The 16,015-nt window shown below is 39.5% G+C and overlaps 2 protein-coding genes and 1 long non-coding RNA gene across 8 annotated transcripts in view; 1 reads left to right on the top strand and 2 right to left on the bottom strand.

The window, feature by feature from the left end:
- rapgef6 (Rap guanine nucleotide exchange factor (GEF) 6) overlaps positions 1 to 2,727 on the bottom strand; it is a 45,413-nt gene extending 42,686 nt beyond the window's left edge. For both annotated transcript variants that reach the window (XM_053687840.1, XM_053687845.1), the window contains exon 1: positions 2,666 to 2,727. The gene's annotated coding sequence lies outside the window, so the exon portion shown is untranslated. The remainder of the gene's footprint in view (positions 1 to 2,665) is intronic.
- Positions 104 to 5,961, top strand: LOC108278775 (uncharacterized). Its single transcript, XR_001815394.3, has 4 exons — positions 104 to 1,638; positions 1,734 to 1,886; positions 3,429 to 3,661; positions 4,022 to 5,961. It is a non-coding gene; the product is annotated as an uncharacterized LOC108278775 (long non-coding RNA).
- The window catches only part of fnip1 (folliculin interacting protein 1), a 29,196-nt gene continuing 17,486 nt past the window's right edge, over positions 4,306 to 16,015 (bottom strand). For 3 of the 5 annotated variants that reach the window (XM_017492342.3, XM_017492341.3, XM_017492343.3), the window contains 10 exons: positions 15,039 to 15,174; positions 14,493 to 14,694; positions 13,877 to 13,962; positions 12,685 to 12,831; positions 11,788 to 11,957; positions 9,361 to 10,726; positions 8,979 to 9,144; positions 7,847 to 8,044; positions 7,433 to 7,548; positions 4,306 to 7,184 (listed from right to left, as the gene is read on the bottom strand). In XM_017492342.3, the coding sequence (XP_017347831.1) occupies positions 7,106 to 7,184; positions 7,433 to 7,548; positions 7,847 to 8,044; positions 8,979 to 9,144; positions 9,361 to 10,726; positions 11,788 to 11,957; positions 12,685 to 12,831; positions 13,877 to 13,962; positions 14,493 to 14,694; positions 15,039 to 15,174 (2,666 nt within the window). In that variant the 3' untranslated portion in view covers positions 4,306 to 7,105. The remainder of the gene's footprint in view (positions 7,185 to 7,432; positions 7,549 to 7,846; positions 8,045 to 8,978; positions 9,145 to 9,360; positions 10,727 to 11,787; positions 11,958 to 12,684; positions 12,832 to 13,876; positions 13,963 to 14,492; positions 14,695 to 15,038; positions 15,175 to 16,015) is intronic. The other 2 variants (XM_017492344.3, XM_017492346.3) reach the window with 2 other exon arrangements.

Consider the following 16,015-nt stretch of genomic DNA (forward strand, 5'->3'; position numbering starts at 1 on the left):
AACTTCCTGACTGATACCAAGGGTTTGCCAAGGCAGCGCCATTTGAATAGCGGTGACGTCACAGATGCAGCTGTAGTTGGACTACTTTAAAGGTGAAGACACGCCCCCCCCCTTCTTCTGGGTCAATTTTATGTTGTGTCTAAGCCCCTGTTACAATGCTGAAGGAGTTTATTGTAAATTGAATGTCATCTTGTTGTAATATTGGTTTTCTTTGATTAAAAAAAGAGTAAAGCTTGTACTTGCAACTTAACCCAATGATCACATACTATTGCGTTTATTTTCATTGCGCATGCGCAACTTTCTTCATCAATTTTTAACTGCGTCAACTATTTTCGACACACCGGAAACCCCCTGAACCTCGTCACACGGGTTCCAGCCGAAGGGATTATTTTATCAATCTTTGAGTAAAGTTGTGTTTAAATGTTTGTGTTCGACAAAGTGAAGAAAACTTTTACAGAAGTTTCGGAAACGAATGTAACGCACAAAACGCGTTCTGGATGAAGACTCGTCAACAGACGTGGAAATAATTTTGACTCCCTACTATGCCAATAAAATATATAATAATAATAATAATAATAATAATAATAATGATGATGATAATAATAATAACAACAATAATGTGAGTGCTAACCTGTCAGCTGATTATGGTTACGGTTGTGTTCAGACAGATCAGTCCATCCTACGGCCCATTTACATGGCGGCATTTTTTTGTCCTAATTGAACGATTACGTTTGTCTTAATTTGTGGGTTTCTGTTTCCTCGCTTTATTTATTTATTTACTTACTTACTTACTTACTTACTTACTTACTTGTTTATTTTTATTTAACAGGGACTCAAAAGAGAAGCCAAATTATCTCTGAGGCCCAGCTGCGATGCAGCTTTAACCCCGCCCATTCCCATTTTCTTGAATGAAACTGATGGCAGACTTCCATTTTAAATGGCATCAAATTATCCATCAATACATCCATCTCTATACCGCTTCATCCTTCTCAGGGTCACGGGGGAACCTGGAGCCTATCCCAGGGAGCATCGGGCACGAGGCGGGGTCCCTAACCGATAAACACTTTATTATTAAACAGTCTTTAAGCACTTTATTTCCACTTTTCACGTTTTTATTGAGAATAAACGTCTTTCCGATCTGATATGTGATGGGAAAAGGAAGAACAGTGAGTTCGGCAAAAGGCGGATTTGAACTCGGGTCAAAAGCTACTTTCAGGCGCCACGCCCCCTACAGCGCCACGCCCCCTACCGCACCACGCCCCCTACAGACTACACCACCGTAGACGATCAGTGGGTCGTGTCTTTTTTCCTCTGGTGTGGCCCAACCAGATATTACCCTCCGTCTTCGGCAATATAAAAAAAAGAAAGAAAATAATTCTTTTGTTTTTATTTTTTTTGTGAAAAAAATTATATTATCAGGATTTTAAGAAAGATTGCTTTATGGGGACTTTTTTAGATACAGGAAGCAACAACTGTTCTGGAGGCAAATTGTGCCATTACAGAGGCACCAGAAAGTTGAGGTATCATAGGTGCTTTGAGATATATCTAGTCTGACAGAAAAGTAGTCCAATCAGGACTCGTTATCGAATCAGCTGCAGCGTTCTTTCAGAATGGAAGACTGCAAGCCACCTTAGACCAGTAAGTGATGATGTAGTCTTTCCTTCCTGACAGCATAGACTGTACCAGCTGTCATCAACTGCCAGTTTATATTGAATAGTATGCTTGTTTTACAGGTTTGTAGAAGGATTGCAAACTCTTGGTTTACTGCAATAGATGCAGAAGAAATCTGCACTGCTTTATGACATGCACTTCTCCCCACATTGCAGCAACAGAAGAGCTATATATAAAACAAGACCATATGCAACTGGAAAGACGGGTTGTTGAAGGTATGTCATGTTTTTATGGAATGTTAGCCCTCTTGTATAGGAAAGTCATTTTTACTTGTACAGTGCTTTCAAAATGCATACATAAAAGCAGGTCTGTAGAAAAATAGCGCTTTAATGCTAGTGGTCCTCTGAAAGAGAAAACAGACCCATAAGCAATGACCTAGTTTGTGGTTTAGATCAGCATTTTAGACTCATTCGTAATACATGTATGAATTACTCAGACATGAAAGAAATGACATTTTTCTACTATTTCTACTCATTTAAAATACTTATGTTAGATTTTTTTTATAAAGTGACTTTTTGTGTCCCGTTACTTATAGCAGAATTTAAAGTTCAATTTGAGAAGCAAGCTAAAGTCACCATACTGTTTGTCCTTTGTCAGCATCTACTGTACATTGATCTTTACTCATCTGCTTTACTGTGTGACTTCAGTGGAGTTTCATTACTTCTGACATAATTAAGGTAACACTTTACAAAAGGATGCACAAATAATATACTAGAGGCTAAAGTAATATGTGAGCTAAATGTAAATAAAGGCATGGACTTTATCATAAACTAATGAAGCACACCTTAGCTTTGATAATACGAAGTGTTAAATGAACAGACCTTTGCCAACATTCTAACCCTAAGTTGACTTCCTTGTTCTATCAAAATCACATTATAGATTAGGTGTGTGTGTATATATATATATATATATAGATATATATATGTGTATATATGCATATGTATATAGAGAGAGATGAGAGAGAGATTTTATATAGAATAGATAATCATTATACCTGGCCTAGTTCATGATCGTTTCCCGATCCCCGGACCTTTCGCTTGTTTCTGACCACGCTATTGTCTCATGTTTTGAATTTGTCTGCCTCTCTTCAGTAAAGTTCTTATCTGCTCTTGCATCTGTCCTAAACCCTCATCACGTGACAGTTAGCAACCGCCTTATTCGTTTACATTTAAAAGCTTTCTAAAAAATCTTTTTCATGTCCAGATGAATATTTGCGGGAGTGTTTAGAGTTTTCTGAGAGAATCGTGAATTTATTTAACAAACATTTTGAAACCACACATCACCGACACGACCTATCGTGGATCAGCGAAGAACACCGAGCACATTTTATACATTGCCCTTCATTTATTCGCCCCAGGGAGTTTTCTGTATATAATCTGGGTGATGCAGAGCAGGTGGTGAAGGCCACGGTGTGTAGGGAAGTTCATACAGTACAGCCTTGCACACAATTTTGTGCAGTTCTCTGGCCATAAACCATGATGAACCATTGATGAAGATGGCGAGAGGAACCCCCAGTGAACCAAAGAGACTGCAGGGTGTTATGAGATGTGATCTGCCAGCATCATTTCTAATTAAACGACTAATGCACAAAGTGAACAGTTGAGGTTCATTGTTTCTTTATTTACCTTTCAACCATAAATGACAGAATAATCATCACTAGGAAAATACAATACTTTGCCCACCTTTAGCTCCAGCAATTCAATTTCAAGCCTGATCTTCTTCATGTTCAGCTTTTTTAACTCCACTTGATCTAACAGGGGCACTACAAGACTGTACACACCATATGCAGTAAAATAAAATAAGCATGGGAGGTATATGACTCTGATGAGCTGCCCCCTGGAATCCCACCCACCATGACTCGCACTTGATGAACGGACAGTGGCAGCTCCACATCCGGGGTGAGTGTAGCTGCTGGTCCCCTTCCCATTTTACAGACCTCAGCCTGCTTCCTGTTGGCGATACAGAACCCAGAGAAACGTTATTATAGAAGGTAAGCCCCAGTAACCAAGTTACAGTTTGGGAAATTTATGTAATATTAGCTTTTTGGAGAATGTTTTTGTGCTTCAGTTTGAGTTGGCTCCAAGTTGTTTGGACCCGGAAGGATTACACCTCATAAACTATGAAGCCTTTATATTATCAGCCAATGTAGCATGTACAATGTTAATAAAGTGATGGAGGGCTAAAAGTAAAGTCTTCTCTATTAACTGTTACTACATGGGACTGATAGGATCTGTGTTTAATTTAACTTTACATAATGAAAGGGAACTTTTTGTGCGTGTGTGTATATAAAAGACATATTTCTAATAAGTATGTATTAAAACCTCTAACTCCATTCCACTAATGTATGCAGATCGCTTTTTCTCACCCTGGGTTTCCATGGTAACTCCTGAAGTCGGCGATCCATTGGCAATGTCTTTATGCCCTCACTGTGCACACGCATTAACTCTGAGTGAGTAAAAGGAGCTTGATTGAACTTCAAGGTTGATTGAAGAGTTCAGGGTTTATGTGTTGGATATCCTGGGAATGCCCTATAGTGAACATTATTAAAATGCCCACAAAAAGGTTGTCACTGAAAGTCCCAAGGACATCAGCTGTTTGGTAGGAACCCCGCCCAAAATGATCAAACCACACGGAAATGTTTAACCTTGACTTTTATTGCACAATATTCCCATAAAATTGGGAAAGATTAAAATGAAGAAAGGCCATAACAAAAGATATGTACAAATGCATGACGAAGACTTAAGCAATATATACAATTTGTGTGAACCAAGACATGCTGTGCTAAATAATTTATACGTGATCACGTAGAAAGAATTAGATATAAATACACATTCAAGAAGACAAATGATAAATGCATCTCACACACTATTTTTAACTTGTAAAATAAAATAACCTACGCAAAGCCTCTCCTCTTTTCATGTTTTTTTCTCTCCATGTTTTGTTAAGACTCAGATGCATGGCCTTATTTCAGAGCAAAAAATCTGTCAAAATGAGTAAAAAACTAATACATTTGTTCGATACAGTTTTATAAAATTCCTTTTATAAGGTTATTTATATCACCCTTTTGTGGGTCCTTTTGGGCTGTCCAAGCACAGCATTATCAACAGACACATACACTATCTGATCAAAAGTTTGTGGACACCAGAGCATCACACCTATATGAGGGCCTTGCCCAAACTGTTGCACAAAGTTAGAAGCAAACAATTGTATATAGTGTGACCTCACTAATGCTCTTGTGGTTGAATTCCCCACAGCCAAATTCCAAAATCGAGCAGAAAGACTTCCCAGAAGAGTGAAGGTTATTAGAACAGCAAAAGGGGAGAAAAACTGGAACAGGATGTTAACAAAGCACACATGGGTGTGATGGTCAGATGTCCACAAACCTTTGTCCGTATAGTGTATTTGCAATTTCATTTATTCAGAAGTAAACATAGTACAGTGGCTTCAAAGCTGAAGAAAGTTCACTGTATAACATCCCAGCACTTTCAAACACAAATGTATACAAATTCCTTTCGAACACATCACAGCATATTTTTTATATTGCCTTCCTGAATGGAAGCAGAAAACGACTTCCCTTAGCCAGTAAAAATGCTCTGTGCAAATCACCCGCGATTATTTGAGGTAGTGCTGTACCAATGAGATTCTCCACCTCTTTTGCTGATTAACACCAAGACTATTTATAGGATTAATATGGTAAACAAAGAATATTTTCAGGTTTTAATTAAAAATGAACATAAATCAAAATAGACTGATTTCAATATCCACATGCTAATGTCAAATAGCCATCAATGCTTTTTTTTTTTTTTTTTTTTTTTTGTAAATCACCTTGTCTATGGTATTTTTTTTTTTTTTTGCTTTTATGGTTATTTTCAGGGTAAAGGCCTAAAATAAATATAATCTATATATAAAAATACAAGTTTAAAGATTACGGTCTTTGAAATGAAAATAAAATCGGATATTTCCGGTCCTTTACTGGAATTTTCAGGCCAAACTCCCAATTCCTCAAAACATTTCTAAGGCTTTTAGGGGTACTTTCACACGTGCAGCGTTCTGTCCATTTGGATCAGACCGGACCCTGGTGTTTTCCTCCTGGTGTTCTGCTTTGCCACAGTTGGGTTTTCAGAACACAACGAACAGTGAGACCGTATGACCCGGATCAAAGGACAGAGTTGAGCACTGCAGTAATGCAATATGTTCTGGATACAGATGTGGCCATTACAAATACACGTCAAAGGAAACGGGAGCCTATGATTTCATGCGGAATCACGCGGAATCACGCACATGCTGCGGGCCCAGGAAATACATGACCTGTTTGATGTACGAAAACAAACTATGTTAATGTAACTCAATTCAATCACGTGGAACCGCTGTACAAATGTGAATTAAGTAAATTCAATGAGCTTTTTTCAGTGTGTAGACTTCTGTGTTCACTTTAAACCCGTGTTTTAAACAGCAAAACTTGTATTCTAAGAAAAGAACAAAAGTTTCCATTGGCAAGAAAGGAGAAGATGGAATTCATTCAACGTTATTTTGAGGAACTTTCTACAGTGGAAAAAAAACCTTCTCAACACTAACACTAAACTGAGCTGAGCACTGAACCCCGGTCGCTGGCTAACAAAGCCTGCATGTTACCACTGCTTTACACACGTTACATGGTCTAGCCATGTTCATTTAAATACTATAGTTATTGTACCTGTACTATATGACTTGATCACACTCACTTTATATAATTAAATCTTGTAAGTAGAAACGTGTTTAAATTAGGTTTATCATAAGTTTTGATGAGAAACGTAATATTTTTATGTGAACCATTCGACCACACATTCTATTATTTTATTGCACTGTGTCCAGCTACAGTATGTGGTTCCATGCGCCACCTGGTGCCTATTGTGTGAAGCACAACAAATGATTTTAAATTCTGCAGAGTACCGCGTGATCACACGTGGCGAATCGTGTGAAACCGCATGAAAAAATGTGCATTCTTAAAGACCACATCTGTATTTGGACTGACAGACAAAAAGATGCTATACAAAGATGATGCTGGATGTGATACACAAAATGTTTTAAACTAGTTATAAATACAATTATCTAATCATTTACTCAGCACTGGCTTTAAATTCTCTGTGCTTGGGTGATATTGGTGATTTCTCCATGCACTTAGCAAAGGTTTGTTCACCTTTTTCCCTTCTTATATTTCTGACCAGTGAATTAAAGTTTTACAAGTACGTACCCCTACACACCCCTCAGCCAGTTTTTTTGTTTTTTTTGCTTTTATGTTTGTGTGCAGTGTGAAATCAAACCAAACCAAATGAACCGAAAGTATCAATTTCACTCTGCTTCAGATGCAGCGAACAGAATATAAAGTGCCCCAGAAGAGCCTGAACAGCCCCTGTCATGGGGGTGTGGGGACGTGTCCATAGATCTCAATTCCCTGCTACAGCAGGATCTGGGCCACATATGGAGAGTGTGTGCTTGCAATTGCTGCCAGCAAGGGCAGGTCACTGGACTCGATTCTGTGGGGGAAGAGAATAGAAACGTTAAACCTGTTAGTCTACAGCTTGATTGTTGTCTAAAGACAGCAAAGACCTCAACATTACTGGCATCAAGAATTACACTAAATCACCACGGCTTCACAACTACATTTTTAAAAAGTGACGCAGTCTCAAACTGCCTAACGGGTCTATCAGAAAGGACATCCGTTAGGCAAATTTTAGAAACATTATTTAAGTGACAACATTCAAGTCACAAAAAAATGTATTACCCGAGAACCATGCCCAGCTCTTTGACATGCACCCTGGTCTGTCCTTTCAGGTATTCAGCAAGCATTTTGCTCTTGAAATAAAGCTCCTGGAGTCGGTCCTCTAGATGCATTATACACTGAAAGGCAAAGAGAGGGAGTGAATAATTCACAAGAAAATTCAGAACAAAAAACACACCTTACACTGAGCTCCTCGTGAAATTAAGGGCTTTGTTTAATTTAGCTAGAAATACGGAGCATGCATCAAAAGTAGTAGGATGAGTCAGAAAGACAAATATTTGCGATCATAGGAGTGTTATTTTAACCAAATAATGCTGGTGTAATGAAGGAAAAAAAGCTAGTGATGCCAATTAGCATGATGTCAACCAAATTTCAGTAGGACAACTAAAAGAAAGCAATGTAGGGAGGTGCACTCACAAAGTTGGGAGACAGGTTGAGACGGTAGAGCTGGTAAGTGGAGTTTAGCAGGTTGGATACAAGGTTTGATACCAGCACATCTTTTCCCAGCTTATTCTCTGTGCTGGGTCTCTGGCTACTGGCCACCTGCACTGTCCACCTGTCTGTATCTGCAATAATGCAGACAGCCTCAGCTACAGGCTCATCCAACACAGGATGCTTCAAAGTAAGTGGAAGAGACAGACTTTAAGACTTTGATCTCAACATCATAAGCAAGAGACAATCTGCTGCTTTGACTACTTAGTTTAAAAATAAAAAGGAACAGAAATTCCCTAAAGCACAATAAACATAAACGGGGTCTTTTTTTAACCTGGCCATTGTTCTTGGGTTTTTAATCTTATTAAATACACGTTACATGACTGTAGCATGGATTTCGTTTCCATGGGCACTAGCAGAAATTCTGAACTAATATAAGTGCTACAAAATAAAATCAGGTATTACCATGAGGATTACGTATGGTGACTGCACACATCAGCCAATACACCAATCAGCCATAACATTAAAACCACCTGCCTAATATTGTGTAAGCCACCAAAACAGCTCTGATCCATCGAGGCATTGACTCCGCAAGACCCCTGAAGGTGTGCTGTGGAATCTGGCACCAAGACATTCGCAGTAAATCCTTTAAAGGGGTCTTATGAAAATTTTTTGTGCTTTTCTTTTCCTTTAGTGTGTATTGTATCAGATCACCGGGTGTCTTTCCTTGGACCACTGTTGGTAGGTATTAACCACTGCATACCGGGAACACCCCAGAAGACATGCCATTTTGGAGATGCTCTGACCCAGTCGTCTAGCCATCGCAATTTGGCCCTTGTCTTTGTCGTTCAGATCCTTACACTTGCCCATTTTTCCTGCATCCAACACATCAACTTCAAAAACGGACTGTTCATTTGCTGCCCAATATATCCCACCCCTTGACAGGTGCCAGTGTAACTAGATGATCAATGTTATTCACTTCACCGGTCAGAGGTCTTAATGTTATGGCTGATCAGTGTCTACGCCAGATGTTTACCATATCTAGTGTCTAAGCAGCGATTATTTTGGTTATTATAAGATAAAACAATTTATTTAGAATGGTTTTATTCATATTCACCTGGACTGCATGGGCCAAGTCAGACCCAAGGCTTTGCCTCAGTTTGCTGTCATTGGGAATTCCATGTAGAACAAAGTCAGGCACATATGTAGGACAGTAACTGCCAAACAGCGATCTCCCGAAGTTAGCAATGCTCGATTTGGAGTAGTTTTCTGCCAGCTTTGCCCTGCCAAAACACACAATTATACCACATCCGTTCGTGACAACTGCAATTTGTTACTGCAAACTGGAAAGACCAATAAGACACAGTAACTTATGTTTTTAAGTCATAAAATAATGGCTTTTTATGTAAAAATTGTTCTAAATGGCACAAAATATGCAATATATTACAGACACTCTTACAATAGAACATGTGCATCAAGACCCACAAAGTTTCACATACCCAGGGAATGGTACTTCCATCTCTTCTTGCCAGTCATTTTGGATTTCACTGAAGAACTGTGCATCTTGCTCTTGTCTGGGTAAATCCTGTCCTGTGTCCTCACTTTCACTGTCTCCCAGGGCGCTGTCTGAACTCTCATTTCGTGGAATCTCCCACTCGTTCAGGGGGGACGTCTTTGTCCGTTCCCTCTCTTTCTCCAGGCCTGGTACACTGAGTGAAACTCTGATGCTTTTGTCCTGCTGAACAGAACAACATTTGGTACAGCAGCCCGTGTTGATGGGATGTGTGCTACATTTACAAGTTGCCTGTTCCCTGTGCTCACAAACCTGTTCATATGTCCTAATTAGGGATTTCGTCCAAGTCTCTTGCAAATTGTGTTTTTCAGCATCTGCAACCTCCTGTGAAACTGCTTTGGAGACATCGCCGATAGTCCTTGTTTCGACAGAGTTACCGTCACAAAAATACTCATCAAACAGGTCCATGCACTCCTCCTGGGCACCTGGGTTAACGCGAGGAAGATTGCTAGCGACGTATGACAAGGTTTTAGCATCCTTGCTCTCGATTTGGTCCATTATTAGAGGCTTAGCCAGAGCAGTGCTACACTGCTGCTTTACATGGCAACACTGCTGCTTTGGTTTTTCAGTGAAATGCATTTTGTGTTTCTTGAGCTCATCTTCAACCCTGTGTCTCTGGCTCTCCGAGTCGGACTCGGGTGACATGGACTCGCCAATCAGGAAGGTAACTCTAGTCCCGGGCTCCTCTTCCTCCTCATGCAGGAGAAAAGAGGCCAGTGTTGTACTTTTATCAGGTGGTTTCTTTTCCAGTGGGATCCCTGATGACCGGACAATCTTTACAGACAACAAGCTGTGTGCCACGTCAGTCTCACACACATCCGAACGTCCTTGTAAATCTAGTAGAGGGGTATTGGTTACCAGTGAGGCAGAGCCCACATTCACCACTGTCTCTGTTAATGGGCTAACTAATGGGCTGCTAACCTCATGGCACATCTGACGGTCACTCTGATCCTGAGCTGTGAGGACAGGAATAATCTGCTCTTTTTGCTGCTCTTCTTTCACGCCTGCTTCACTGCCCTCTGGGCTAGGCTTGTGCACAGTGACCAGCACATATTCTGACTCCTCAACCTCTCCACGGCGCAACGAGGTTGTAATAACTGATCCAGGCACAGCAAAAGCCTCCTCGTCCTGCTCGTCATTTCCAGTCTCTAGAGCATCTGTCTCTAACAGTTCTGAGCACCGTATGAAATAGGTGAGCACGTAGAGGAGCCGCTGAACCAGTTCCTTTTGCCGCCCAACCAGCACTGTGCGCGAAAGACGGACCGGCGAGCCAATCGCACCATACAGGTCGCCTGTGGATAACCACATGTTAGTAGACATTAAGTAAGAATAGTACTAGCTATTCTACTAGATTTAGTAGAGGTGCACCTATATGCATTTTCACTGCATTTTTACAGTACTGTGCAATACTGAAAGTTTTTATTCAAATAAAATGTTCACATAGGTGGCAATCAGTTTAAAACTACATGATTGTATGTACAACATATGTAGAAGAATATAAACAGTATTGGATAGCTTGAATATAGCTAATACATGGGTCTAGTCACATCTAGGAACATAGAAACGATTACAGTGCCTTCTCTAAAACAAAGGGCACTAGACAGCTTTACTTCTGTGCAGAAAATGAAAATAGTGATGCAAATAATGATGGCTGACATGATTCAGATTAGTGGTCCTAACTGTGAAACTGACAGCAGATCCAAGCGTTTTAAGTTACATCATGTCAGTGTACTTATAGTTTGAAGCATCTAATTAATTACCATGCTACCCAGTGAGGAGTATTCCTGCATTTACAGAATGCTTCACTAGCATGGCTTCTCTCGGCACGAGCATCGCGGGTATGTGAATGTTATTGATATGTCAATCTAGAAGTTATCAATAGTGTTGATTATTTGAATGTGTATCATATTTTAAAACAGATATTTTCTGTCTTCTTACACAGCCATCTTTCTCATGTTTGATCTAGTCATTGAGGACACATTTGAAATATTTGACCTGGTATATTTGTTATACTATTAGGCTGTTATCGTTAGATGGAGATGTTTGATGAATAATGTAGAATCTAATGTAGAATTTATGTTTCATGCCAGTTAATGCACATGCATTACATTGTCTTTTTAGTTTTACCCTGTTCTCGGTCATTAAATTAAAGAAGGTGAATGGCGCATCTTCATAGAGTGGTGACTAGGAAAGGAGTTGGCTGGCTGTCATTACACAAAGGGTTGTAAAGGACAGTACATGGAGCAAGGTCTGTGACTGAGTGGCAATTCATCTGAGATAGCACCACAATTCCAGATGCACAGACATTCAACTTGCATGAATTTTTGTCTAAGTACAGATCATTTATATTTACCAAGCTGAGCCCATAGGGGATTGTAGGGATGCGTCTTGGCCAGCATGTCCACACTTGTAGAGGAATGTTTTTCCAGAAATATCTTGATGGGCGGCTGGCCGTTGGGCATGACGGTAGGCACCCAAGCCAGATGGTTCGTGAGCACAGCTGTTAGAAGAGCAGGAACAAACCTAGAGTGGAACCATTGGCAAATATGATGAGATACAACGTTCTTTAGAGTACGGGTTCCGTGCACACTTTTCATTTATCAAATTTAAAAAAGGCAGAATTGTGGGATTTCGAGGTTGTTTTTTTTTTTTTTTAAATTACTGCTATTTTAACTGGTCAGCCAGTTACGCCTGTTACCGTTACAAATACGTGTTTAAGAGTCTCAGGCACCCTTTTTTTCCCTTATAGAAATGCTGTCTTGGGTGTTTATGACCTCATTACGGAGTCAGTATTAAAAACAAAAACAGAATTTCAAACATTACTTTTCCAACAAAAAACGTTACAGAAAAAATATTTGTACATCAGTAAAGAAAGTAGAATATGACCGTACACCACTTTTCAGACAAAAAAACAAAGACTGTTTCTGTTCAGAACCAGATGTGGCAATGTCTCCAGAAGAACCGTCAGATTCTCCAGGACGCTTATTAAAACTGATCAACAACTGCTAAATTTAACTGAGACTACTTACACATTTTAAATAGCAAAGGGTTTTCACACCAAATATTGACTTTGTTTAGTTTATTACTGTTTACAGTATATTTTTTTTATGAATAAAACATTTCATTGCATTATTTTATAAGGCGTCTTTGAATTACAGCATTTATTTGCATGTGCCATGTGTGTTTAATACAACTGAACAGTTTGGGTTTTGTGAAATTAGTAAAAGTTTTTGTAAAAAAGGTACTCAACTGGTTCTTTGAGGCTTGTTCCATGAGTAAAGAGAGCTCACGCATGAAGTGGCCACAAAGATGGTTCTTCTCAAGGGTACCAGACATCATGGTGAGCCAGACGGGCTCGGGCATTCGTGGCATGGTATACAGATTACAGATAGTCATCCTGTGTGGAGGCATGTAAACACACGGGCACACAAATATCAGAGCCTTTAAAAATGACCTGAAAAACATCAAACTGGATGAACATATTTGTATTTTCCTGGCATAAACAATATAATTAATCCATTATTTCTTCTTGGTTTGAAACACAAATGTGATGAAGGAAGCGACGCATCAGAGAAACAACTATCCAATTAACACGTACACTTTAAACTTGCAAACTAGACCAAAGAAAAAATAACCCTTAGTCCAAAAAATTTCATGTGTACGTCTCCTGCTCAGGTTTGTACACACACGCACACACACACACACACACACACACACACACACACACACGTTGACCAGCAGTTTTCATCAGAAAAAGATGTGAACATAGCCTAACTTTGTTTAGCTACCAAGCCACTAGAGATAAAATGTTAGTTCAGTCAAGGTATATTTATCTAATGTAACTTAATTCAGTACGTGAATATGTAAGTTTTTTCTTCAGCACATAAAACTCACCGTTGTTTTTACATTCATTCTGATATGTCGCCTAAATGTCTTTTTACTTTTGTTCGGTTTAAGGCGTGCCACAAAAACACTTGGCACTTCACCAAAGTCTTTCTACGGTATGGAAAACAATGACTGATATCCAATGATCTCATATTACTCTGATATATATATATATATATAAATAAATAAAGAATATTGATGGTAATGATGATAATGGCTAAGTGGTGCACTTAGTGTGTGCTTCCAACATGTGGACAAAGCACTTTTCCGTGGGTCAAAACCACAAACCTCAGCACTGCGATGTCATGACATTGGCTCAGTGCCCCCTAGTGGTGCTGAATGCTAAGAAGATGTACAAGTTCATTTTGAGTAAACTAATGACAGGGTTCAACAGTGGCTCTATATCACATGTAGCTCATTCATCATTTGAAATTTACCACTAGCTTAACCCTTCATAAACCCCGAACCCACAAGATGGCAAAGCATTCCCATTCAGTTGTGTGTGTGTGCGCGCATCACCTTGAAGGAAACGCTACCTATAACTGACCTATACATACCTGAACTCATTGAGGCTGTCCATTATGCGGTTGTGAGCCAGGATTCTTTGACTAACATCAGTTGACCGTCGACTCATCTTCATTGCCTGGGGGCGAAAAAAAGAAGAAGAGGAGATCAGTGTGGATCGCAGAAGCCAATTCAATAAAGCTTTAAAATGTTTTAAGCCTGTAGCCTAGTCTCACTTCTCAGACTATAGTAGCAGTTAATCCAGTTCGCTTGAGTTCAATTTATGGACATTCTCCTTTAGGATTTTCTGGTAGAGAACAGAATTCATATTTCCCCTCAATTACTGCAAGTTGCCCAGACCCTGAAGCAGCAACGCATCCCCACACCATCACACTTCCTCCACCATGCTTGACTGTAGGTATGATGTTCTTTTTGTGGAATTCAGTGTTTGGAAGACAGGGGTCCCGTTACAGCGGGTGTAAACCAAACAGTTCCACTTTCAACTCATTAGTCCGACATTCGAACAAAAGTTGATGGTCATATAAACAATTTTTTTATCTTGATGCTATAAATCTCATTCCTCTATAATCCTCCTGAAATATTGTATACTGTAAAATCTTATGTATATGCCACACACGATTAATACATACTAATACACATTTACAATACCTGTTCAATTGAACTTTTCAGTTTGTTCATGTGGCTCTCAAAGAGAGGGAAGTGGGAGAAGAAAAACTCCTGGAACTTGCTGTTCTCATCTTCGTTGGGTGACAGGAGGAAGATGACTCCAATGGCTATCTTCTTCTTCCTTGCTACGCCTAGGCTTGGGGCACTACCCTCATCCGACATGTTAAAGCTCTCCTCTACAGACCTGTAAGACCCAAACACACGAAACAAAGCCACAGTGTAGTCTGCTATTTTTGTCAGCATGTACTCATTAAAGTCACTTGGGACTGAATGATTGTCATTCTCCCAGCTGCACCATAGACCAGAGCAGCCCCAAGGGATTTTATCTTGTTTGTCTTGTTCCAGGAGCACAGCTGTGCATTCCTTTTTAATTAAATGAAGTGAAAGATACCATCATTTATAAAGCAAAGAAAGAAAAAGCAAAACATTTGAGAGACAGGGGACTGTTAAAAGAAGCAATGGATGTGTGAACATGTCCTTGAGCAAGACTGTAAAGTGTCTGTGTAATACTGCTCACAGCATACGCACCATCGGGGGAAGACTCCATTCTCCAAGCTGGTGGTCTGACTACGTAACCAGCGGCGCTGGTAGCTACTAGCGCAGCTACTGGTGAGAGAAGAGCCAGGTGATGAGAATGGTGTGATCAGCAGACTACTCAGAGATGCTGCAGAAGGAAGTAAATAGAGACAGGGAGTGTCATCGAGTTTAATCCAGCTTGTTTCACACACACAGCACACAATTTTGCCTAAAATCCCCAAACTGGGTCCAATATTGGATTTTATCTGATGTGATAAATCAAACAGTATTTAGTCCTTACTCCAATTAATCAACTATATCTAAAGGAACACCGAAACCACAGGAATCAGAGTTCAGCCTCCGCCGCTAGCAGACCAACTCGGTCATTTAGCAGTAACACATTTTTGGACTTTTGCACGGGATACAGGACACCAAATTCATCTCTGCAATTTCTCTCCATATTTTGGTCTTTTCAGGCTTTGTGACTCCGCTGGACTGCACTGCTAAACAGTTCTTATTCTCAAAGACGTGACTCAAAATTACTTCAACTTCTGCAAATTCTTCTATTTTTTGACAATTTTCCATTTTCTCTGTGAACTCTGTCTTTTATGGAGTTTTGCAGCGGTCAGCATATGCAAATCAGCTGTGGCAAGCATGTGTCTGGTAATTTACTGCTGACTTTCATCAGATTAAACACACACACATATGAAAAAAGAAATCTGCTTTTACGGAACATTTGTGAATACGGCATAAATGTTTAATTTGGCTTGTGCAAACATTAACACGTAACTCAGAAATTACTGAATGAGGCCCGATGTGCATTTAACAAAAAACTACAAGGCAAACAATTCAAAGATATTTATAAAAATAAATAAACAAACAAATAAATAAATAAATAAAAAAGCGGCAGCGCTGTAATTTAAATAAATAAATAAATAAATAAATAAATAAATAAACAAATCACATTTTGATGTCTCTCATATACAGAC

This window comes from Ictalurus punctatus, chromosome 18 (genome assembly GCF_001660625.3).
Source record: "Ictalurus punctatus breed USDA103 chromosome 18, Coco_2.0, whole genome shotgun sequence".
Lineage (NCBI taxonomy): Eukaryota > Metazoa > Chordata > Actinopteri > Siluriformes > Ictaluridae > Ictalurus > Ictalurus punctatus.